At 39.6% G+C, this 24767-nt stretch overlaps 1 protein-coding gene across 1 annotated transcript in view; it reads left to right on the plus strand.

The window, feature by feature from the left end:
- The window catches only part of SCAMP1 (secretory carrier membrane protein 1), a 44254-nt gene that overhangs the window by 13874 nt on the left and 5613 nt on the right, over positions 1 to 24767 (plus strand). Inside the window, exons 3-7 of the mRNA XM_040090575.2 lie at positions 6764 to 6862; positions 7123 to 7234; positions 14471 to 14599; positions 21753 to 21912; positions 23551 to 23652. Of these exons, the coding sequence (XP_039946509.1) occupies positions 6764 to 6862; positions 7123 to 7234; positions 14471 to 14599; positions 21753 to 21912; positions 23551 to 23652 (602 nt within the window). The remainder of the gene's footprint in view (positions 1 to 6763; positions 6863 to 7122; positions 7235 to 14470; positions 14600 to 21752; positions 21913 to 23550; positions 23653 to 24767) is intronic.

Here is a 24767-nt window from a genome sequence, read left to right on the forward strand (position 1 = left end):
GAGCTTATGTTAATTGATACAGGCCATTTTAACAAAGTTGCATTGCAAATGCAAAGTTTGGTAGGAAAGTGGTGTAACAAGGTTCCATGATGAGGTTCATTTGATTGCTGCTAGAGGACTTGGTCAGAAAAAGCTGTCAAGAAGGCCCTCCTGTTTAGTCATGAGGTTTGGAAAGGCCCCCATTACATTCTGGACTCCCTCCTGAAGGGTGTTTTGGTATGTGTGGATCCAGACCTAGTCCCAGATTTTGTTAATGATGCACATCTAAAGGACTGTATGTGTGCAATCATCACATCATATGTGTACATTTCTATCACTTAGCTGGGATTTCAAAGCTTAGTGTCAATTACTGAGAATCTGTTGTGACAAGGAATTTCTCTGCCTCAAGGAGTAACTCTGAGATGTGTCTCTACTCAAAGGGAGGTTCTGGTGTGCAGCCCATTGTTATGTGAGAGAGCTCAAGGGGCCCTGGGCTGTGTGATGGATTTATGGTCATACTTACATACTGATTACAGAAGTTAGTTTCTTCCAAACTTGGCTTGAGTCAAATCTTTATTAGCACTATGGTTGGGTGCGTACATTGCTCAGATCAGCCCTTGGGTGTCGCAGTGTCCTATGTGCGCTGACCAGCGCAGCCGCAGGCTAGCTCAGCGGGTTCCCACTGCGGCAACGTGGAATGGTCGGGGCGGCAGGCAGGGCAAGCCACCTCCTCCCAGTGGGGACTTGGATCCCCCACACCAGCCACGGGCACAGTGATGGTACAGCAACCATGGCAACCGAATAAAAGGCTGACTCCTCTGGACAGGATACAATGTTGGTTTATTGGGGGAGAGGGAGCACGGAGCTCTGTACTCTCTGTCCTGCTGCCCAGAAGAGCACCGAGAGCAGGTGTGCAGCAGCTTATAAGGAGGGGTGGAAACAGGGGTGGCGACAACCGGTCAGCCAATTACAGAAACTGAGGGTGTAACCAGGGGTGTAAACCACAGAACAGGGGACCAGCCACAAAACGCTGGGAGGGGATTTCCAGGGCCCCAGCCTATCACTCGATGCCCTCCCTGGAGCTTTCCAGAAGCCAGGGAAGGGTCCTGGAGTGATAGACAGGGTGCCCAAGGGGAGAGAGAGGGGATTGACAACCTGGGAACAGGGGGAAGGGATGATTGACAGAAAACGAACTGTGGGCACTTTGTGATAAACAAGTCTGAACCATAACAGAAGTAGGGGGGTACAAGGAACGAACCATTGCATAAAACATGTATAAATTCACATTAAACAATTAAAACAAACTGCGCACCTCCACAGTTGGGTATTGTTATCCATCTCTGCCAAAACCTACTTAAGAGCTGGATGCAGCCTTCATGACCAGATGGATCCTTTACAACTGCCACTGGTTATAATTTGAGCAAGGTTTCATACCATTTTAAAATTCTGTGTGGAGAAAGCTTGGGTTTGGGTATGCCTTAGATCAGTTGTTTAAGACATAATATTTACAGCTACCAACCATGTTAAGTAAGTCTCTAAGATTATTTACTCCTTGGTCACAATATTAAGAATTAGTCAGATTTAGTTTTGTGAAGCTTGAAGACTTTCACAATTTCTTTGTATTGACCATAAGTCATAAAGGAAGTAGATATTTTTTAAAAAAGTAATCTCTTGCTACAGTGACTTTTTTTTTAAACTTCTGTACTTATTTTAACATGCAGCTTTGTGGGGAAAGGACAACAGAAGCATGTGGCAAAGATTATCTGGCTTTGAACAGTCAGATGTGCTTGGATAAAAAATTCTAATTGTTCGATAGAGATGTCACTCAAAAAGCTGGGAGGATGGAGGAAGTCTAAGTCAATGGTCAGATCTATATTGCACTGTGATTCAGTTAATAATCTATGGCATGTTTACAAATTAATAAAAACTGTCCACTGAATGAACACTTCTCTGCAGAGGTAAAGAACTTCCACAGGTGTTCTTGACAAGAGCAAGACTGAAAAAATAAAGCTGAGAGCGCAGTAATAATCACCCTTTATGTATTACACCCCTTCCTCTCTATCTTGTGGATGCTGAACATAGGAGTATTTATTCTGTAATTACATGCATTTGAAGGAATGTACCTGGGTACCTGAGGATATACTCACAATTCAAAGCGCTCTCTTTCCCTAACAGCTTTGTGTGCAAGAGGAGAGCATACTATGTGTGTACGAAGAAATACGTGCAACAGGAGTAATGGAAGAGACAGTGGAAGTGAATGCCTTGATAGACTGGATGAACAGAGGTAGAAGCAGGGTTTGTGAATTTTAGACTTGGGGAAATAGCCAAGTGTCTGTCAGTATTCCTGTCTGATGTCCATCAGATAGGGATAGAAATCACTCTGTGTTTTGTGTGCTGCTCAGAGCAAAAGCATCCAAGAAGTTTTGGTGAGAGTTAATTTCCAGATCTGTAGTGTTGTAGCAAGATGGTATCTTGCAGTCTCTAGAATTAACACAGCATCCAGTTTTGATCCTTGCTGTACAAAAAAGATGTGGACTGGCTGGAGAGGATTCAGAGAAGCGCCACAAAGACAGTCAAGGGCCTAGGAAGCCTGCCATGTGAGGAACAACTAAAGAAACTGTGTTTTTTCAGATTTGAGAAATGAAGTCTTAGGGAAGACCTTAATTCCATGTTCCAGTCTCCAAAAGGTGTCTACAGAGAAAATGGAGACTCCATTTTTACAGGAAGTCACATGTGAAAGATGAGAGGTGATGGGTAAAAATTACTGCTGGGGACATTCCATTAAACACAAAGAGGAAAATGTTTCACAGTGAGAACAACCTGATCAATAACTTGCCTAGACTGATTTCCCCAGGGAAGTGTTGGATTCTGCAGCGTTCCATGAGTGGTGGGCCATCCTGTTTAGACTGTGCTTTTGCTAAGAAAGGTTGGATTGGATAGTCCTTGAGGAGTCCTTCCAGCCTGGTGTTAGTGATTCTTTCCCCAGTCTCTCCAAATGGAGGTTAAATGAAGTATGCTACAGTGCAAAAATATTTCTCCATTTCAAATCCAGACTGGATGTCAATGGATGTTTATTCTGTGAGAAAATGATTTCAAACTGAATTCTAATATTGGTTGCATTATCTCAGTTGTGCTGCCTTTGTCAGGTTAGCTGCTTCCTGCCAGTCTTTTTTGCATACAGGATGGGACAGGGGGGAAAAAAAGTAAAACCTACTTTTTCTAGGTATTCCTCATTTTGTTTACTTACTTCTGGTATTTCTGTGCCTTGACTTTTTTTTCATCTTTCACCTTCAGGCAGGAAGGTAACATGTAAGACATGGAGAGGAGCAAGTAGGCACGGGAGATTTTAGGCTGCATGTGTCACCACCTTAGTATCTAACAGGAGAAATCGAGAGTTCTATTAGGTTTCTTTTTTTTTCTCTATGTTTATCAGGTTTCAAAATATGTCTTACTTTTTGATCATTAAATAAAAAAAGAAAATATTAGGGAATGATGTAAATGTCATGATTAAATACCCTTGGCTGATCTTCAGTGGTTTTGTCTCCAGCTCCAGCAGTCACCATGGAGATTACGTTGTATCTTTTGTCATGTTTCTGAAGATCAGCAGTGAAATTAGTTTTGCAATTAGTGTTTCTGCTTCATCATTTAATGAAATTGTGTTAAAGAAAGCTTTTAATCTCTTCCTGCTTCTGACTTTCAGAATTCTCTGAGGACTCTGTGTATGTAGACAACCCTATATCCCCATATATGCCTCTATATAATAATGCATATAGCAACTAATTTCAAATTGCTGCATTAAAAAATTGGGAAAAAATCATTAGTGGAATTGAATTTTCTGTTGTTGTTTTGAGAAGTATTTCAGTGGATTTTTTTTTTTTTTCCCCCCAGCAAATTCCTGGGTAGCACCCTATCCTTCCATCTTGTATCTAAACAGAGCAGAAAAACACAGAAGTCTATTAAGAAACCAAACCGATCATCCACTCCTGGCTTCTTCTGGAAGCGTTAACCTGTCCCCAATAAATAAACTTCATCTGTATGTGGAAATCAGTTCAAGAGAGAACTTCTTTTGAACACCTATCTCCAGTCAGCTGTTGAAAACAAGTTTAGTTAGATGATTTTTTTAAACTGTATTCTGATTATTTTTAAACTGACTGTTGCAGGAACCTTAGGCTTCAAACTACAACTTCCCACTTGGGAAGTTGAGCTGTTCTTTACCTGTTACTTAATTTTGTGAAGGGAGCCTCTAAGGCAAGTGCAGACTGAAAGATTAAGAAGCTGCAACTGTCAACTGAAGCTGCAATCTGTCCAGAAAAAAACAGCTACACATAAAGAATTCTATAAAGAACTAGTAGACCCCACATTAAAAATCATATGGGACTAAAAGACATATGCAGGGTGCATGTGGAGAATGAGTTCCTAAGTTGTGAAGTCCAGAGACTTCTTTGTTCTAGGGTCTTTCTCAGGAGTGCTGAGCAGGAGGCACCCAGCTCAAGCTGTCTTTCAGGTACTGGAAGGTGCTGTCGCGTCTCCCCAGAGCCTTCTCTTCTCCAGGCTGAACAAACCCAGCTCTCTCTCCTCTCACAGGAGAGGTGCCCCATTCCTCTGATCACCTTGGTGTCCTTCCTCTGAACTCAGTATGTCCACGGTCTTAGACTGAGGGCCCCAGAGCTGGATGCAGTAATCCAGTTGGGATATCACAAGAACAGAGAGGAGGGGGCAGAATTGCTTCCCCTGACATGGGCTGCTTCTGGGTTAAGCTTCTTGGGATGCAGCCCAGGTTTTGAGCACATTGCTAGAGCTTGAGGGTGTTCTGATACTACTTCAGTGCTTCTCACTTCTAGGAAAATCCCAAACTGTGCAGCTATGTTTTGTCGGGTGTTTTGTTGAGCATTATTTTGGGAGCTAAATTATTTTCCAAGGCATTTGAATACTTCTGTTTGCTTCATTGTAAGTAGCTGTGGTATTCTTCTTGCTTCTCAGCTTTGATGAGGGTTATAAAAACAAGTACTTTAATTTGACAGGAAGTCTTAGCAAACTGAGTTTGAAAAGCATGGTGGTAATTTTTTAAAGAGCTATCTTTAAAGAGCTCAGGAGCAGGCAATTTCAAAGTATTGTAATTCAAGGAAGTGAGGCAGAAGGCCAACTTGGCTGAGCAGGGATCTTTTTCTAGCGCTTAAATAAAAGTGGGAAGTGTTTGGACATTGAAAGCAAGGACATATGACACAGGAGGACTGCAGTGATGCTGTTTGCTGCTGCAGGGACGAGATTTGTGTGGTTAAAGCTTGATGAGCATCCAAGCTGGACAGCACTTTGATAGACAGCAATATGGCCTTTTAAAAAGGTCAACAGCGAAAGGATGTTCTGAGATAATATTAGTCCATTACTCACAGCTAGGGATGTAGACAGAGCAGAGATGTTTAATGTCTTTTTTACCTCTATCTGTAACAGCACTGATGGGCTCAGGGACCCCTATAGTCCTGTGACTTGAGTGCTCTGTAAACTCTGAAGTTGTTCAAGATTCACTGCTCCAGCTGAATGCACATAATTCAATGGGGCCTGGTGGAATTCATCCCAGTGTACTGAAAGAGCTGGCTGATCACATTTGTGGGTCTTCTCCATGTTATTTTTCAATGGTTTTGGGAGTCTGGAAAGGTATCAGTTGACTGGAAGCTGGCAAATGTCCCAGTTTTCATGAGGACTAAGAAGGAAGACTTTGATAATTACAGGCCAACAAGTTTCACTCCAGTTCCTGGTAAAATTATGGAGAAGATTATTCCGTGAGTGACAAAAGCACGTGAGAGACAATGCAGTCATTAGTCAGAGCCGGAACTGGTCCATGAGGGGAAAGTCCTGCTTAACCAGCTTAAGCTGGGAGTTGGACTCCATGATACTTATAGGTCTCTTTCAACTTGAAATGCTCTATGATCATGATGATCTTCACTGGGTTCTTCCATCTATCATAGATGATTTATAATACCTGCCTATTGTGCATTGTTGTAATCTTTGAATAGTAACCTGGAAAAACACGTTAAAGCCATATTGAACTTCCAGCATTTAAGGTAATTTTGATTACTACAACTTCATTTCCATGTGTACGCATTATGAAGCTAAGTAAGTATGCAAACACAGTAGTATCAAAAACATGTACTTTTTTTCTCTACTTAATGAAAGAAATACTACTATATTTCAGCAACAGTCTGTATCCTCTGAATACAATGGCTGAAATGCAAGTTTTGCTGGGATTATATTCTTAACACATTTATCAACCTAGCTGAAATTCTGGAGTGATACCTAGACAAAATTGGTGAAATAGTCAAGGAATAGATGATGGATCTTGAATTCAAAAGTTTCATATGGTACATTACTTCTCTAGTTAGCCAGGTGATATAAGCCTTTGTTAAGTAGAAGGCTCTGGAAGACATTATTAATAAATTACATTCTGTTTCAGAGTATGAATAGATGACTCTTAAATGCTGCAACTCTGAAACAGTAACTGGCTGTTTTAATATCCATGTCTGAGCAAAATTAAAATCCATTTACTTTTACTGCATTTTTAAAAGTCTTTGTGTGTTAATTGAAAGTAGTGCAAGATAAAACTGCACCACAGAACTCAGTTGATGTATTTTTTCTGAAGATTGTAAATATTACAAGCAGAATATCAAGTTTTCAATTTATATCAGTAGCGCTTCCTTTAAAACATCTAAATTGATTCTTACAGATATAATGAAAAGATGTTTATTGGAATAGGAAAATGTTTCCCTATAATTCTCTATTGTTTTCTTAGCCTCCTCCAGGAAATGTGAAAATGCCTAATGTACCCAGTACTCAGCCAGCAATAATGAAACCAACAGAAGAACCATCTTCCTACACACAAATAGCAAAGGTTTGTCTGCAACTTTTAGACACTAGGCTCCTTTTAATAATAATTATTTAAATATGCTTCTGGAATAATGTATTTTGTAAATAAACATTGCTTTCCTAATCAAAATTAATTCTGTCTTTAAGTAATTGGTGATCTGTGAATTTGTGCTATATTGGGTTGGTCTTCGTAAATGGAGATACTTAATTATTGTGAAAAAATTTGGAGTATTTATGCCATATTCATACTTCCTGTCAATATCTGATGATAATTGTTTTGTTCAGGAGCATGCCTTGGCCCAGGCAGAACTGCTAAAGCGTCAAGAAGAACTGGAAAGAAAAGCAGCTGAACTAGATCGCAGAGAAAGGGAAATGCAGAGTCTCAATCAGCAAGGGGGTATGCATGAAAAAATATATTTTAAATTTCAGAAATGTCACTTTTTCTTAGAAACTTTTCATTTTACAGTGACATTGCGAAGCAGATTGAAGAGAGATTTTTGTAATGTCTTCAGGAGAAGGAAGTTTATCTCCCTTGAGAAGATGCATACAGTGAATAAACTGAGTTTTCCTTTAAGATTTTCAGTGAAAAAAATTTAAATGTTACCTCTGTAGCATGTTTTTTTCTTCCATCTATTATTATCATTGATTTTTATTCTAGATTAGTATCTGAGTAATACTACTGAATAGAAATGGAGTATTTTGAGATGAAGTAAAGCTAGCTTTCTAAAGTAACATCTCTTTGATTACTCATCTGTCAGTATTTGTAGCTGTAGGAGAACTTTTCTGCTTTGAAACATTTCATTTCTTTGCTGTGTTACAAACATAATATTCTACACAAATAGCAGACAGGTCTATTCTATTATTAATATTTTATTAGTTTTTTTGTACACCACAAACTCTGTGCTGTGCAAAATAAATAGTTTTTTACAGCAATTTCACAAGTGTGAGAAGATTTACATCCTCTTAACTGAAGATGCTTTGCTACAAATAGATCTGTGGGAGTATTCTTTTCCAAAAGGAAGAACTTCAGACTGAAGTTCAAAACAACCCCAAAACCCAGCAAAGCAAACCACTGTGTGTGAGGTTGACTTTATCTGGTCATTTCATATTTATCTACTAGTTAGTTTTGTTTTATTTTCACACCTGCTGGTCTTTTTTTCAATATGCAGTGTTAAAATTCCAAATTGTGTAATACCTTAATAATTCAAGTTGTCAGGGAATTCTGTAGAATAGAATAAAATATTTTCAGTTGGAAGGGGACTCTGGAGATAATCTCATCTAAGGCAGGGTCACCTGGAGCAGGTGATACAGGAACAGGAATGCATCCAGGTGGGTTTTGAAGGTCTCCAGAGAGGGACACTCCACAAAGCCCGTTCCAGTGCTCTGCCACCCTCAATGTAAAGACGTTGTTCCAGGAAATTTCTTGTGTTTTAGTTTATTGCCATTGCTTCTTATCCAGTGTCTGGGCGCCACAGAAAAGTCTGGCATCATCCTCTCAGTACCCACCTTTGAGATACTTATATGCATTGATGGGCTCCACTCTCAGTCTTCTCTTCCCTAAACAAGCCCAGCTCTCTCAGTCTCTCCTTGTAAGAGAGGTGCTCCAGACCCCTCATCATCTTTGTGGCCCTTTGCTGGATACTCTCCAGGAGCTCCTTGTCTCTCTGGTACGGAGGAGCCCAGAACTGGACACAGCACTCCAGATGTGGCCTCACCAGGGCCCAGCAGAGGGGGAGGATCAGCTCCCCTGACCTGCTGGCCACACTCTTCCCAGTGCAGCCCAGAACCCCACTGGGCCTCCTGGCCACAAGGGCACACTGCTGGCTCACTGTCACCTTGAGATCCACCAAGACTCCCAGGTCCTTCTCCGCAGAGCTGCCCTTCAGTGGGGTAGCCCCAGCCTGTGCTGGTGCTTGGGGTTATTCCTCCCCAGGTGCAGGACCCTGCACTTGCCCTTGTTGAACCTCATTAGGGGTCTCTCTGTCCAACTCTCCAGCCTACCAAGGTCCAGATGAAAGGCAGCGGAGCCTTGAGGTGTATCAGCCACTCCCCCAGTTTGCATCATCAGCAAACCTGCTGAGGTACCTTGGATCCCTTCAGACCAGGGGTAAACAAGTAGTGTGAGACTGGACCCAGTGTTGATCCCTGGGGAACACCACTGACATCCAACTGGATTCTACTGCCCTGATCCTGACCCTCTGAGCTCTGCCATTCAGCCAGTCCTTGGCCCACTCCATTGTCCGTTCATCTAAACCACATTTCCTGTGCTTACCTATGAGGATGTTATGGGAGATGGTGTCCAGAGCCTTGCTGAAGTGGAGGCAGACAACAACCACTGCTCTCCCCTCATCTACTACCCTGCCTGGCCATCACAGAGGGCTGTCAGATTGGTCAAGCATGATTTCCCCTTGGGGAGCCCCTGCTGACTGTTCCTGATGACCTCCTTTTCTTCTACATGCTTGGTGATGTCCTCCAGAATGTTCTGTTCCATCACCTTTCCAGGGATGGAGGTGAGGCTGACCTGCCGGTAGTTTCCTGGATCCTTCTTGCCAGTTTTGAAGATGGGAGTAACATTGGCTTTCCCTCAGTCCTCAGGCCCTGTTTCTGTTTTCTATGATTTTTCAAAGATGCTGGAGCTCCCTGCCAGCTCCCTCAGCACCTATGGGTGCATCTCATCAGGGCCTGTGGATTTATGTGCATTAGAAGTCTGCACACTTGATTTCTAACCAAACCCTTTATGACTGGGGGAAGTCTTTTTTCCAGCCGTCCTCCTTGCCTCACCTCCTGAGGGGTGGCCTCAGCAGTTAACACTGAAGGAAAGAAGGCATTCAGTAATTCTGCCTTCTCTCTGTCTTCCTTCATTAGGACACCTCTCTGATTCAGCAGTGATACCACATTTTGCTTTTTTTTTTTTTTTTTCCTTTTTCTTTCTGCTAATGTGCTTGTAGAAGCCCTGCTTGTTATCCTTGATATCATTTACTTAATTGCAAGTGGGCCTTGGCCTTTCTTGTCACATTGCTGCGTACTCTGATGATGTTACTATAGTCCTCCCGTGTGACCTGCTCCTTTTCCCTCATCCCATAAATGTCTTCCTTGCATTTGAAATGTACCAGAAGCTCTGTGCTTATTCATGCAAGTCTCTTGCTCCCCTCTTCCTGGTTTCTTGTTCGTGGGAATGTGCTGGACTTGAGGAAGAGATGATTAAATATTGACCAGCTTTCCTGGACGCCCTTCTCCTCTAGAGCCCTAACCCATGAGATTCTGCCAAGAAGGAAGAGGGTGAAGTTAGCTCTCTGGAAGTTTAGGGTTCTAGTCCTGATTGCTGCTTTACTTCTCTGCACAGGATCTTGAGTTCCACCATCCCATGGTTGCTATAGCCAAGCCTGGCCTCAGCCTTCACATCTTCAGCCGAACCGTTACTTCAGTTTAGAGACAAGTTTTAGGAGAAAATGCTCTGTAATGAGTTTTCTCTAAAGGGAAGGGCTTCAGTAGTGCCTTCTTGCCAATGAGAAATGAATACCAGCAGATGAAAGTGAAAAAAAAAATTGTAAACAAAGCATGGTGCCCACAAGGCACAGAAAAAAGAAAAGATTTAATAAATGCTAGATACTGAAATTTCAGAACCTTACCCCCCAACCTCCTCCTGGCTGTATGGCTTGAAAGGAAAAATATGGCAGTTGGCCCCTTTGGGAAGGGAAAAAAGGAGTTCACACAGCAACTTGGGCAAAACAGATGGGAGTCTGTTGAACTTCTGGCACTGGTGTCCTCCTTGCAGCGGGTGAAACTGGTGGATTTTGGTGTCCTTTCTCGTTGACTCAGCCTTTTTTCCCAAGGTCTTGGGCTCAGAGCAGCCCCCTGCTGGTCTGCTGTCTCAGTGATGTGGATCTCCGACCAAAAGCACAGCAGAAACAGTTCAAGAAAAAAACCAAAAAGCCACTGAAAGGCTTCTTGGTGAGGCCTTCAGGCCAGGGGAAAGGAAAAAAAAAAAAACAACAGAACAAAACAAAAATTTGTGCTTCAGCTAGCAAGAACTAATGTAGTGAGAGCAAGAATGTCATGTCTTGGTCCGCACCACAACCACATGCTCTGGAAAGAGGCTTTGAACAAAACCCACAAAGGAGCCCAGGGCTCTCCGCCCCTCCCTCTGATTTATCTTAAAGCCACAGCAATCACTTCTGGGAATAAAGGAGATGGTTAGGGAATAAAATCACCCCAAGACAGTCATCCAGCAAGACATCTTTCTTCATTGGCTCTTCTACTGCATGCATCAAAAAATTACCTTCAGTGATCTTCAGGAATTTCCTGGACCATGCGTGCTGGGCCATGGTGTCCCTCAAACAAGTCCCCAGGAGAACCAGGACCTATGCACATAAGGCTACTGCCAGCTGCCTGTAGAAAGCCTCATCAACTTCCTCTTGCTGATCAGGTGGCCTTTAAGTAAGCACTCACAACAGTATCACCCATATTAGCGTGTCCCTTAATTCTCAGCCATAAACTATCAACTCATTTGTCTGCCCTTGAACAGAGCTTGATATAATCCAGCTGCTTTCTCACATGAAGAACAACTCCACCACCTCGCCTCTCTGATCTGTCCTTTCTAAAAAATTCATAACCGCGCATGACATTATTCCAGTCACGTGAGCTATCCTACCATATCTCTAACTGCAATGACATGATGGCCTTGTGACTGTTCACAGGTTTCCAGTTCTTCTTGTTTATTCCCCATGCTGCTGTGTGTTTGTGTACAGGCACTACAGAGAGGTAATCAAGCATCCTGATTGCCTAGATGGAGTGTAAGAGGAGTCACTGGAACCATGGACACCCTTGATGTCATTAGCCCTGTGATTCTCATCTTGAGAAGCAGCCAAGGAACATCTGCACTGGTTGACATGACCCTCTCCCTAGAAGGAAGCAGTAGAATGATCGTAGCCACCTTGGACCCCACCTCCTGAGTCCTGTAGTCTCAAGTCCATCTCACCAAATTGGCCAGCATGCTGCCAAAGATTCTCTTGCCCTTTTTGAAACAGATGGATCCCATTCCTCCCTAACAGGCTACAATCATTTAAGCTCAACCCGTTGTTACAAAAGCCAAAACCTTGGTGACAACCAGAAAGCCAGACATTGATCTGCACAGTGTGGCTGCTTCTGGCTGTCCCTGTTTCTGTGACCAGGAAGATGGCTGGAAGATAACTTGAGCACCAGTGTTTATCACTTGTCTTACCAGTGCTTTGTAGTCTTCCTTGATTCTGCCTATTTTTTGGCTTGTGGTATCATTTGTACCCACAGGAGAAAGTAATAGCAGGTACTGGTCCATGCTTTTGACAAATTGGGCTACCCTCTTGGCAGCATCATGAATCTTAATCCCTGGTAGGCAGTATTTCCTCTTGTGACTCTCAGTTAGGCTGGTAGATGGTGTCTCAGTGACCCTAAAGAGTCACCCACTGCAATTACTCAGCATTTCTTGCAGTAACAGCTATGTTACAGCTGCTGGTCCAGATGCTCCTTGTTGGACTTGCTAAGGACATCTAAAGCCTTTAAAGCATAGTATCTGTTTTGGTGTGGAAGTTGCAGGGTAGAGGATGGATTTGAGCTCTGTATATGTGGGTCACCAGGATCCAAGGTGTCATACACTCAGTGATGTCCATTGTAGGTGTATGGTTCTGAAGCCATTTCTCTTATCTCTGTTTCAGTCCCTCTAACACTGCACAGCCTGTTGCAATTTGTCCACCTTCTGCAACAGTTTGTCAAACTATGCACATTTCATGCAGGTACAAGCCTTTTCTCCAGGAGAAGTACCTGTGCATCCATTGCAAGCTACCACCTGTACTCATATCTCTTTCCTTACCAGTTCCGTCAGTTGATACATCAGTCAGACTTCTGTGGGGCTGTCTCAGTAGACACACTCGTTTTGACTCTGAGACAAGTGCCCACCATTATGGCAGAGACTTAGAGCATTTAGCACTTACCTGAGGCATGGACCTACCTGCAGTTTGCAGCACCCTCCCTGTTCACCCTTCTGCATAAACTGCTGCACCACATCTTTTTGATGCACCATGTCCTTGTCATTCATGTTCCCTAAAGCCGGTTAAATCTCCCACACTGCTCCTGGTAATGCTCACTCCACACCTGACTGGTTAGTGAGAGCTTTTGGGTCCTGATAGAGCTTTGGGCTGCTGCTCAGGTGTCCCTAAGCTCAAGAAACCTCTGGACAACTTGATCTAACGCTCACTCCCAAACTTATTTCGGTTGCTGCTGCTGCCCGCCTTGCTGACAATGGCCATATAGTCCAACTGTCTGCCCACTTCAGTACCAGTAAGTTAAAGCGTGTTATTTAGGGCATTGTTCATATGCCCTGAAACACTGACAGGCTGAGGACATTGACCACTCCTCTAGGAAACCCATTCTAGTGTTTGACCATTTTCTTGGTAAAGAAATGCTTCCTGATGTCCATTGTGAGCCTGCTCTGACAAAACTTTGAACTATTCCATGTATCGCATTTCTGGATCCCAGGGACGTGTGCACTAATTTGGACTCCTTTGAAAACACCATAGAGTGGTCCTGATTGGAGAACAGGGTCTTTTGCAGTTCTCTAGGTATTTGCATTAATTTACTTTAAGATGCTGGCTGCACATCCAGGACACTCTTGTCATATGTTGTCTTAATCCAGGACACTGTTGTCATATGTTGTCTTAATCCAGGACACTGTTGTCATATGTTGTCTTAATTTACTGCAGTGAAAGATCATCAAGCTGGTACGTCACCTCAGCTTGATGCCTTTGGCCTTCTCTGCTCAGGTTCTGTGCGGCATAGCATTTGAGCTAATTAAAAGTGTACTGCTTCCTATTTCAACTAAATCATTTAGCCACACGGTGATTAATGTATCTCTTGCATCCAGAGTTTGAAATGCTATGGCAAAGGTTTGTTGCAGTGATTGTCTCAGTTGAATCTCTGAGTCTGTGCTCGGTATGACCTGCGTTCAGCAGAATATAGTATACTCTAGTCTGTGATCAGATAAGCATACAGGAAATCCAAGTGTCTCATCCTGTGTCTTTTGGAGTGTCCTCACTCTATCACACAACTATATTAAAATACAGTGATGCTGTAGGCCATATTCTTGTTAGAAAAAGGTACTTACAGACCATTTCAGTAATTGTCTTTCTTGGGACTTCCTGCCTTTTAGGGAAGTTTTGACAGGAAACCATATTGGAAACTAGAGATAGTTTGAAACTAAACATATCAGGATTCTGAAAATGAAGAACATTTTTCAGTCACCTATCTTTGTGTTCAACAGACTATATCAGTATGGTGGGACTTCAGGTAAATACTCATTTAAAAGTCAAGGAATTCTCAAAAATTGTTTTTCTGTCCATATCTTGTTTTGTGAAGAATTCTCTTACATTTTAGGAAATGTCAGTTGTCTACTTTCCTTGACCTGGCTACACTTACTTGTATTTAATTTCTGAAATTTACGTTGAGGATTGCTCTTAAAACTCATGGGTTTTGGTAGCCCGTTATCCATCCACTTGGGAAACTCATGCATTAAACAGTTCAAACAAGTTCAAACATATATTTCTTTCAAGTAGACAGAGACTGAAACAGAGGCCTTTTTTAATCTTTATTTTCTGTTTTGCAGGTAGAAAAAATAACTGGCCACCTCTTCCTGAGAATTTTCCTGTGGGTCCTTGTTTTTACCAGGATTTTTCAGTAGACATTCCTGTAGAATTCCAGAAGACAGTAAAGATTATGTACTATTTGTGGATGTGTAAGTATTTTCTTTTTGAGAAAAATAAAGTACCTATTCAAACTTGGTAATACATACCTGCTACTTTGTCTTTTGGAACATCTGTAATGAAAAATTATTTTAAATCCAGAAGCTAAATGTTGAAGCAAAATTAAATGTTAACTTAGTTGTAAAAGTGTTGAATTACGTCATAAAAGCTTCCACAGAAAAAAAGGAGGATTATCCTAGGGCAGTCTGGTTCTAATTTATTATAATTGTCTGGTTTAAGTTTTTCCAGTTATAAAATGAACTTTGACCATTTATTAACTTAGAAATAATTTTACAGTTTTTAAAATCATTTTATAGATAAAGGAATAAATCTCACAATTAATGTTAATAGACTTTTGAGTTCAAGATGTATAATATCCATTTGCTTTAATATACATAGTTTTATATAGTTTAATATGGTTTTAATCTATAGCAAAGGCTCATATCATTTTACCCTGTTTTAAGATTTAGTGTCAATTAGCTGAAAAATCAGTCCAGGTTAAAACTATCCTTTGTAGGCAAAGAATGCTCTGCACCATCTTTGTAGGATTGATTTTGCCTTCACTGGGGGGCTGTGCTTTGACTGGAGAAATGCTGGAATAAGCAAGTGTGCAGATGCCCCACTTGTTTCTTCTGCCTTATCCACTGCGATTAACAAAAGCCTAATAAATACTCTGACTCTGAAGAAATTTCAAGATTAAGATACTTTGATGCCTTAAATATATTTTTAGCCTTCTAAGAAAATGTAGATTTTAGGTGTTTTCTATACTTTTTTTTCATAGCTTAAGATGTAGTTAGGAAATCTCCATTATTTTACACATTACTCTGGTAATTCATTGCTGTGATTGAACCACGTAATTGAAACACATGAAACGAGCAGCCAGCATTGAATCAAATCAATTCCACTTCATCATAATCTACAGCTCTCTATATTCATTGCTAGATCGTTTGTCTTCAAATAAGCAACTACAGAGCGTGTGACTGGTCATTCTCATAAAGTTGACAGATAATTTAGATGTATATGAAATCTAAGGTGAAATACTCAGAATTTTAGGATGGTTACCAGTTCTGGCCATTTGCAGGACTGAGTTCTGAAAGTGCGTATGTTTGACATATGAGGTGAAGTTAGGCAATTAGAATTGGAATATAAATACTGTTGTTAATTTTCCTTCTTATTGCAACAAGTTGTAATGGTCTTAATATAATAAAACCGTGTGGAAACACCAAATAATGTAGGGGTTTTAGTATTTATTCTTTTTCTGTGGGAGGGAGAGATTAGGAGAAAAAAAAACAAAGCAGGCTTAAGCTTAAAAATGAACAAAAATAGTTTTATTAACTATTTATTCTTTTAGTGTGTTAAAAAAATGGAAAAAAACAAGGTTGAGAAAAAGAAAACCTAAACTGAAACAGAATGACACTTTAAAACATGCTTCTCTCCTTTTACAAACTACTAACTTTCTTATTAAACAACATAGAAAGGCACAACTTGAGATTTTCAGTCAGTTTCACTCTTTAGACATAACCACTCATTATTTTAGGAGAAGAGTCTCTCTAAGGTTTTTTCATGAAGATGTTTGCCACAAGACAAAGTAGTCTAGTGCTCCAAATGTCACACATCTGCTGCCGCCCGGAGTTTTTGCAGACTGTGATGTTCTATCAGCAAAGCTTCTCAGTGTATCTGGGGTACTATTTGCAAATACTTTTTCCAGTCTAAAATCATCTTTTTCTCAAAGGCTGAGACCTCCGTTTAACCCGGGAGTGGGGGCTTTAAAGTTCCCAAATAAATCTCAATTACATCAGTCCTCAATTTTGATTAGAATAGCATTCTACCCAACAACACTAAGATGCTGCAAAGAACAGTCCATTTCTCCATAGTTTACCTTAGAGTAGTCCGGTTAAAAATGTCCACTTCTTCAATCCTATTCCAATATTATTAGCTCTTTCACTTCTAATCTGACTTTATGTGGTGTCTGTTCTATACGTACCCTCTGTTTTTCTTTGTTCTTTCTCTCAAGGAAGAGTTGTGCTTTAGAAGTTCCATGTTGCTAGGAAAGGGTTAAATCCGCCCTGGCCTGCAAAGGCCACGTGCTCGAGCCTGCAGGAGCTGAAGAAAACGCAAAGCTGTGCTGATGGAGGAAGCTGAGGAAGCTGGCAGATGTCCTTTTTTCCACTCCTCGGTCTCATCCAGGGCGGCCCAGCTCAGAGCTACCACAAAGCTGTAAAAGGGCTCAACCCAGGCTGTTCCCATGCGGGCAGCAGCTCTCAGAGGCCCGGCCGGGCCCGGCCCAGCTGCCCAGCCAGCAATGGGGGGCCTGAACCAGGCTCCTCCCGCTCTCCATGCGAGCAGCAGCTTCCAGAGGCCCGGCTGAGCCCAGCCCAGCTGCGCAGAGGGGCAGCACGGCCCGACCCGGGTCTGCCTGCTGCCTATGATGTTACCTCATGGCTGATTCCAAAGCGAGAGAGACCGATCACCAGCAGATTAGTTTTAAATGTCCCCTCCAAAGTCACATCGGCATTTCCCATTAGTCAACCTAGCTGCCAATATCCCGGCTAGCTTTTTGATAGGTCCCTGTCCTCCCCCCCAAACCACTCTATGGTCATGGCAGGGAAAAACATTTCACATTTCTCTATAACCAGAAAACAAAATTGTCCCAACCGATGATACTAGTAAAGGAAGAAGCAATATTATTTCAAAATATATAGCAGCTGTGTTTTTATACTGCCATGACAACTCATCTAGGTAGACTGAGGTTTCAACCAAGTCTTCTTGCTCTCTTTGTTCTTTAGTAGTAGTACTCTCTGACTTACATATTATTCAGAAAGATGGGATCAGGGCATAATAAAGGAAAAGAAAGACAAAATGAATTTCACAGTTTAAAAAAAAAAAAGGTTTGGTATAGAACCCCATCCTTTAGGATTGTCTGTTGAATCAATCCTTGGGACTTTTCTTTCCTTGGGTTGCCTCTGTGTGGGTTAGCTAATTCCTCATTGGCTATTTTTCCTCTGGGGAGGTAGTTATTCCTATAGCCGACCTGCTTCTGCTTGCTGCGCTACATTTTATTTCCTCTTTCAGAACTTCCTATGTCTTTTAAGGCTTGGGGGTTCTGTGAACTTAATCACACTTGGATAAATCTAGTACTGCATTCTCAGCACTTTACAAAATAAGTCCTTTTCCTTTGTATTAACCCTGGGAACAAGCTTTCTAGTTTAGTTTTCTGTGTTTCCACAGTTAATATTAATTTTATATTATCATTCTTATTTTTTATATCTCTGAGGAAACTGCTTTACTTAAGATTCATATGCTCTTCCTTTCATGAGACAACAGCTATGTGTCCCTATTTCATTAACTCATCCTTCTTTTCTCCTTTTGTATCAGAAGTCAGAGTTTTCAAATTCTTTGATGTGGTTTTATCTTTACACATTTTTTCTCCAGGGGAGAGACTTCTATTTTTAAACAGATTGAGTGCTCACATGTTTTTGTGAACTATAACAATCAATTAGCAATGACTTTTCACAGTTGCCATTGGAGCTTTTCTGTTCTATCTTGGCTTTGTGACCATTGGTGCTTTAAGGGCTTGCACATGAAAACGACAGTTTTCCTAGCTTGTTAGCGCTGACCACTGATTTTTTGATCTTTTTTTGCTATTATTGTGTCCAGTGTCAAGTACAATATCTCTTGGCTTGTGCCAAAAGTAAAAAACAGGCTCAAAAGCATGTTTTCCAGCTACTTTCCCCACAGGCTGATAGCATGTGCCAAATAAACACCACTGATTTTCAAATAATATTCTTTTTTGAAAGAAACTGAAACTGAAAAGATTCTGGCAGAGAAATAATAGCCTGAAGTGCCAACTTTTCTTCTTTTTCTCTTTAGGAGAGTTTCATCTCATCCGCTGTCCGAGGATACGATAGATGGTGTATACGTGTGTGTGTGTGTGTGTGTATATATATATATATACACACAGCAGTCTGTATAGATGTTTGTTCTGCCTGTCTGTGAGAACCTCTAACACAGACACTTCACAAACTCCCTCCAAGCCTGTTCTAATGCGTTGCTGTCTTTTATAATTTATAATTAGAAGATGTTTCTTGGTTTATTAATTTAATTCTCTCCTCCTGTGTTTGATCTTTCCCGTTCTATCCACTGTTGTTATGGAAAACACTTTTATCCCCATTAGTCATCTCCTTTTACTCAGCATAGTTCACGCAGCCTTTCTTTGTGGGCGATGTTTTCTCGAGGTTTGACTGGTCGCTGTCATGCATTCGCTCTCGGTCTACTCTATATTATCATGTTTTTTTTAGTGTGTAGCATCAGGAGATTTTTAAAAAGTACTTTCACATTTTCAATAGCACGTGTTTATGTGCTGATCCAAGACTGTTTAATGCTTAAGTTTTGTTATCTAAGTCTGAGTCTTATTCTAAGTTTCAGAACCTATTTTTTCCCTGTGGAAGATCTTTCTCCTTTTTGTAAGGCCTGTTAGCATGTCTGTCCCAAGCAAATAGAATAGACTAGGAATGAAAGCCTAAACAACATCTGAAACTACTTGGTGCTCCAAGGTTATGTGTGATAAAACTTCCAGAGCCCAGTCCTCACTTGTGAGTTGCCTTGTGGCTTCAAAAACTCTCAATTCTACAGGCATCCCATTTGCCTTTAGGCAGCTCTGGTCCTGGGTGACAGTCATGTGTCCTAATATGGACTTAGGTTTCCTGAGAATATAATCAATGAAACATTACTGAAATTAAACTTAGTACAAAAATTTGTTTTCATACTGTCTCACATGGAATAGCAAAATCATAACAATAACGTACATGCCAGATATCTTCAGTACAACTTGTGGTCTTTATCTACAACTCACTTTCAGACATCTATGGATGATAAAGTGTAGTTAAATTAATTCACGGAATGCATCTAAGAATTCTTCTGTTCAGGAAAGTTTATACTCAAAAAAGGAAGTACAGTATTAATATTTATTAAATAAATTAAACTAATTAATTTAAATGAATGCAATTTCCCATTGTTGACTCTTATTCTGGCATGAACGCCTTTCTTTTCAGCTTCAGCTGCTTCCACACACAAACTACTAGAAGGCTTTCTTCAAACACACACTACTGTGTTGTTGTAGCTGTGAGGTTGTCATACAGAAATGGCATCTTGCAGACTTCTGCTGAATCCCTAGGTGATTTCAACCCCTGGGTGGTCATTATTTTCTAATAGCTTGTATTATGGTTTAATTTGCTGAGGCAGGTAGGTAGAAGGAAGTTAAACTGTTACCCTGAACCTACAAACACATCTGTTCATATAAGAGCTAAGCTTGCTTAGATCCCTTAGTGAAGGTGTTGGCTCAAAGGATAAATGATTCTCTCTACCTTGCAGCAAGCAGGCAGAGTGAAGGGCAAATGCAGTGAAGAGAGAATTGTCAGTCAGGTCTCCTGTCTTCCTCTATAGCTTGCTTATACTTGTTTGTACAGCTGAGACTCTGTTACAGTAGTGAAGCAGACCCCTGTGTTGTGGTTTTAGTATCAGTAGTGGGTGTGATGCTTTACCCTTTTCTGCACTGATTGGACTCTTTTAAATCTTGTCCTGGTACCGTAATTGCAGTTATATTAAAAAAAAGTAATTTTGGAAAGTTCAAGCTCCACCAGAATTTAAATGTTTCTGGTAACATAGGGGTCTCCATGTATTGAGTAGAAAAAGAGAGAATACCTCTTTTTTATACTTACCAAAGAAAGGCAGGAACTGGGATTTGTACAGTTTCTTTTGCTTTATGAGGCATAAATGCACAAATTCTGAAATTAGTTGTTTTGCCGACCCCTTCAGGCAGTGCTAAGATATGTAGATGCAGTAATTGACTTTTAAATAAAGGAATAAATTGTTTTGATTCTGGTGATTCTTGCTGGAAAATATGATCTGTTTATCTGAGAAAATATTTTCAGTTTCATCTGTGTTTCATGCAAGAGTTCTTTCCCACTGTGTCGATTTAGAGCTCAAGTCATAATTAGGACAGCAACAAAGAGTTTCAGGATTCTCTTTTTCAGAATCCTTATTATCTTACCTGTTCTGTAAACCTTACCATCCAGTAGAATGACTAAAATGTTGCTTCGAACTTAAATAAAATAAAAATTATTGCTGTCAGGAGCAGTTTGTGCAGTTATAAATACCCTACTTTATCCTGATCCACAAGGAAATAAATTGTTCTCTGAGGCAGCAAAATCCCACCTGAATCACTGGGTATTGCTGAACAAAGAGAGAAATTCATGTTCATCTTTGAAGTCTAGCAGAACTAACTTCTGTGCCAGATAGCATGAATGTAGTAGTTGTAATGTTTCTTAATATTGCCTTATTCTGTTCTAAGAAGTAAACTTAAATGAAATAAAATGTGAAGTCATAATGCAAATGCATTTTCTTTAGTAGAAATTGAACGGTTAATGTGTAACGAGGTCTGCCAATGAGAAAATTATAGTATTGAACTAACCACAGACAACCAAAAAGGCAGATGCTCTAAGAAAGACAGGAGTTCTAAAAAATATTTGACTATACAAAATATATTAAAGCACCCAGAACAGCTTCTTGCAGACCGTGTTTTACTGATGAACATTCTTAGTAAGTGTGGTTTTTGTTTGTTTGTTCTTATATGGAAGACAGAAAGCTTTCTGTTGAAAGATTATTTGGGAAATTTTTATTTTCAAATTTGAAATATTTGTACCTGAAATCAGGTACAGTGCTTATTTTGTGATGTTATTTTTAAACTTTCTCTCAAAAAATACTCAGTAGTCTCATAAATATTTGTATTCAGTTGCTACTGTAGAAAAAAAAAAATTCTTGCAGCTGTAGAAATCTCTTTTTTCTTAATATAATGTTTGAAAGTGTTTTGTTTTTATGACAGGATATTTTCCATTGCCAGGTAGCTGATGTTACTTGAATTTTCATGTAGAGTGCTCTCACTTGTGAATACAGGTTTTACCTGAAATGTAGGAAACTGTAAAAAATCAATTTATTACAGAAGGCTTTGGTATTGTCAGCATGCTAGTGTTTCATTTAAAATGCTGTTTTGTTTAAAATGTTTGTAAGTTCGGGTATAATTTTAGCAGTTGCAATAATTTATTGTTTAAACATAACTTAATTAAGACTGTTTTGCTTTTGCTTCTACAGTCCATACAGTGACACTGTTTCTTAATATCTTTGGATGTTTGGCCTGGTTTTACGTTGATGCTACGCGAGGGGTTGATTTTGGATTGAGTATTCTCTGGTTCTTGCTTTTTACCCCCTGTTCTTTTGTCTGCTGGTACAGACCACTATATGGAGCTTTCAGGTAACAACTTATTTAAAAACTTGTCAAAATGCGTTAACATTCCAGAATGATGATAATCCTTTGAAGTGCTTTCATTAGAAACAAAGAGTATGTTTGGCATTAATTCAGTTGTTGAATTTGAAATACAGATGCCAATAGTTAGTAGTATTATGGAATATCCTTCAAAATATTTATAATTTTTGCCACAGACAAGGTATTTGTCAAAAATGCTTAATTTGGTTAATGCCAGTAAGGGCTGGTAACAGTTGTAAAGAACATTTTCATTAAATCTCTGTCTCTTCACACCAAGAATTTGAGTAGGTTAGTAGTAAATAGTGTCTCAAATTTTTTGCTTCCTGAATGAACTTTGTAAATAGCTAACCTTAAAATTTTTAAGCGATAGACACCTACAGTATCTGTAATTGAAATAACTGAGATTCTTAAAATTTAATAGAGAGGTACATAGCAAAAAAACGAGTATTTCTCCTAGTCTTAGTAATCTTAGTAATCTTTGCAAACTTCAGAAGTATGAGGTACGTGATTAAGAATAGAATGGTGTATTTGCATACAAAATTAAACTTTCTTAGTGAAGATCAGCATGTAGAAATTTCAAGTCCTATACTCCTAGAGTTTTGGAGTTTTTTTACATTGTAGTGATTCAGGATGTTCTCAGTTAAAATACCCCTTTTCTTCCATTAAAAGGTTGATGGTCAGAAGTTGCAATTAACTGTAACACTTAAGCTACAGGAAGTGTTCCTTTTTGCTAACAAAGGAGTATTGCTATACCCACAAATCTTTGAGGAATCATATAGTTTAATGTGCATTTCTTGTCTAGTAAATTCATAGCTTTTCTTAGAGAAAATTGGTTGGTTGAGAAACTACTACTTGCATATTCAACTTTGAGTCAGTTGCTCAACTGAAAATGAAATAGATATTGAACTGAACTGGTTGTATAGAAATTAAAACTCCCTTCTGCAGGAAGAGGTGTTACGGGCAAAATCTGTTTCTGTAACCAAATGATTTCTAGTTTCTTAAGAGCTCTAGTAGCAAGGATACCACATAATCAATAGTTTTGAGAGTAGTAAGTTGAGACTTGGTTGAAATTTTGCCTGTACATTTATATTTGGCTGGTTTATTTGTTCAGTTGTTGTTGTTGTTTTTATTTTGTTTTCAGTCTTTGGCATTTTAGTAATTTAAACAGAAAATGTATTTTGTACATTTTACTTTAAAATAACAGCTGCTTCAGTATTTTGGCGTGCCCTGTGTTTCAGTAATTCCATATGAGATTTTCTTTCATTTCACAAGTTAAATATTCTCTTCCCATCTTGCCATCAGTATGAACTTTACTCTGAAAGTGGAGCAGAATTCTGTATACAAACTTAAATAGTTAGTTGAAGAGGCCCTGCTCTGGCCTATACAGAACTATTTTCACTTTTCTTAGAGGTGCAGGTAGCAAAATCCCTGTATTAAAGAAGAAACAGCAGCTCTTGTAAATAAACACAAAAAATCACAGAATTGCTGATACTGCAGGTCACTTGATAAATGAAAGTACTTTTCCTCTCATTAATGCAGGAAAAAAGTTAGATTGGTACTACAGAATATGAATAGAAGTAATGAATTTTCTGTCTGCTTTAATCTTTTTCCCCCCACCTTTTTCAGGAGTGACAGTTCATTCAGGTTCTTTGTGTTCTTCTTTGTATATATCTGTCAGTTTGCTGTACATGTACTTCAAGCTGCAGGATTTCAAAGATGGGGAAACTGGTGAGTATTCTGTGTGCTATAGTTCTGTACTGTCTGTAAGACAAACACTCAAACTTGAAGTAACAACTGCAATACAGTCTGTCTTTTCAAAGGAACAATCTTGTGTTCACTGGAATGTTACATTTAACTCTCAAAAGAAAGCATTTTTAGAGTGCTCTTAACTAGGAGAAGTGGGTGAAATGTATCCAAAGAATGTGACTTCTGTTACTAGGCTGGTCAAAATTTTATCCTTCATTTTCAACTATTTTGAACTCTACTCTTTCATACACTATCTCCTGTGTTTTGGTAGTGTAAGGAGTTATTACTCATTCTGTATTTAAGGTAAAGGAAAGCAAAAATTTAGACATCAATAATAAATTGTTTGCATTTTTTTTTGTATTGTTTGGTATTTCTAATAATATTAAATACTTCCTACTAATTGAGAAAATTTATGGCTAAAATTTGTAGAATGAGTTAACAAGACATTTGGGTGAATATAGTAGTATATCTTTGATATTATTTGAAAAGTTCATTTGTCTGAGTCACATCCATATTCTGTATTAAGATGATCTTTCTTTTAAATTATTGCAAATATAGAAGCTTTTACCTGACACTTGTATATTATCTTTTATTTAAATCTTTGAGGCCTAATACTTTTTACAAGATTTTACAAGGAGAAACTATGGGGAATCAGTCACTGTCCTTGAAGTAAAGGAATTAACTAAAAGCAAGATTGTAGTAGGCAGCTGGTAACGTGCCGAGTCATGAGTGGCAGTGCTGTAGTTGGGTAATGATACTTCCCTCTATCAGTGCTTTTTGCTGCAAACCTCAAAATATATGCAAGGCAGACAAAACAGTATTGCTTTATAATTGTTATGTGAGGAAAGATCCTGGTTTGTTGTTTTTGCTCTGGAATCCTCTACTCCTTATTCATCCAAGTCTGGGAATTGTGCTTTTAAGCATACCTGGGGGAAAAGTATTGAAGGTAGCCAGATCATCAGAAAAATCCTAGTTACAGTTTAGATTTTAGGTTTTTGTAGTAGGCTACAGTGGGACATAGTAGATATCAAAGCAATGTGAAGCAGATAGGTTTAGATTTAAATAATTGTTTGGAATTTTTTTTAATAATGTGGAAA

Source organism: Hirundo rustica, chromosome Z, assembly GCF_015227805.2.
Source record: "Hirundo rustica isolate bHirRus1 chromosome Z, bHirRus1.pri.v3, whole genome shotgun sequence".
Taxonomy (NCBI): domain Eukaryota; kingdom Metazoa; phylum Chordata; class Aves; order Passeriformes; family Hirundinidae; genus Hirundo; species Hirundo rustica.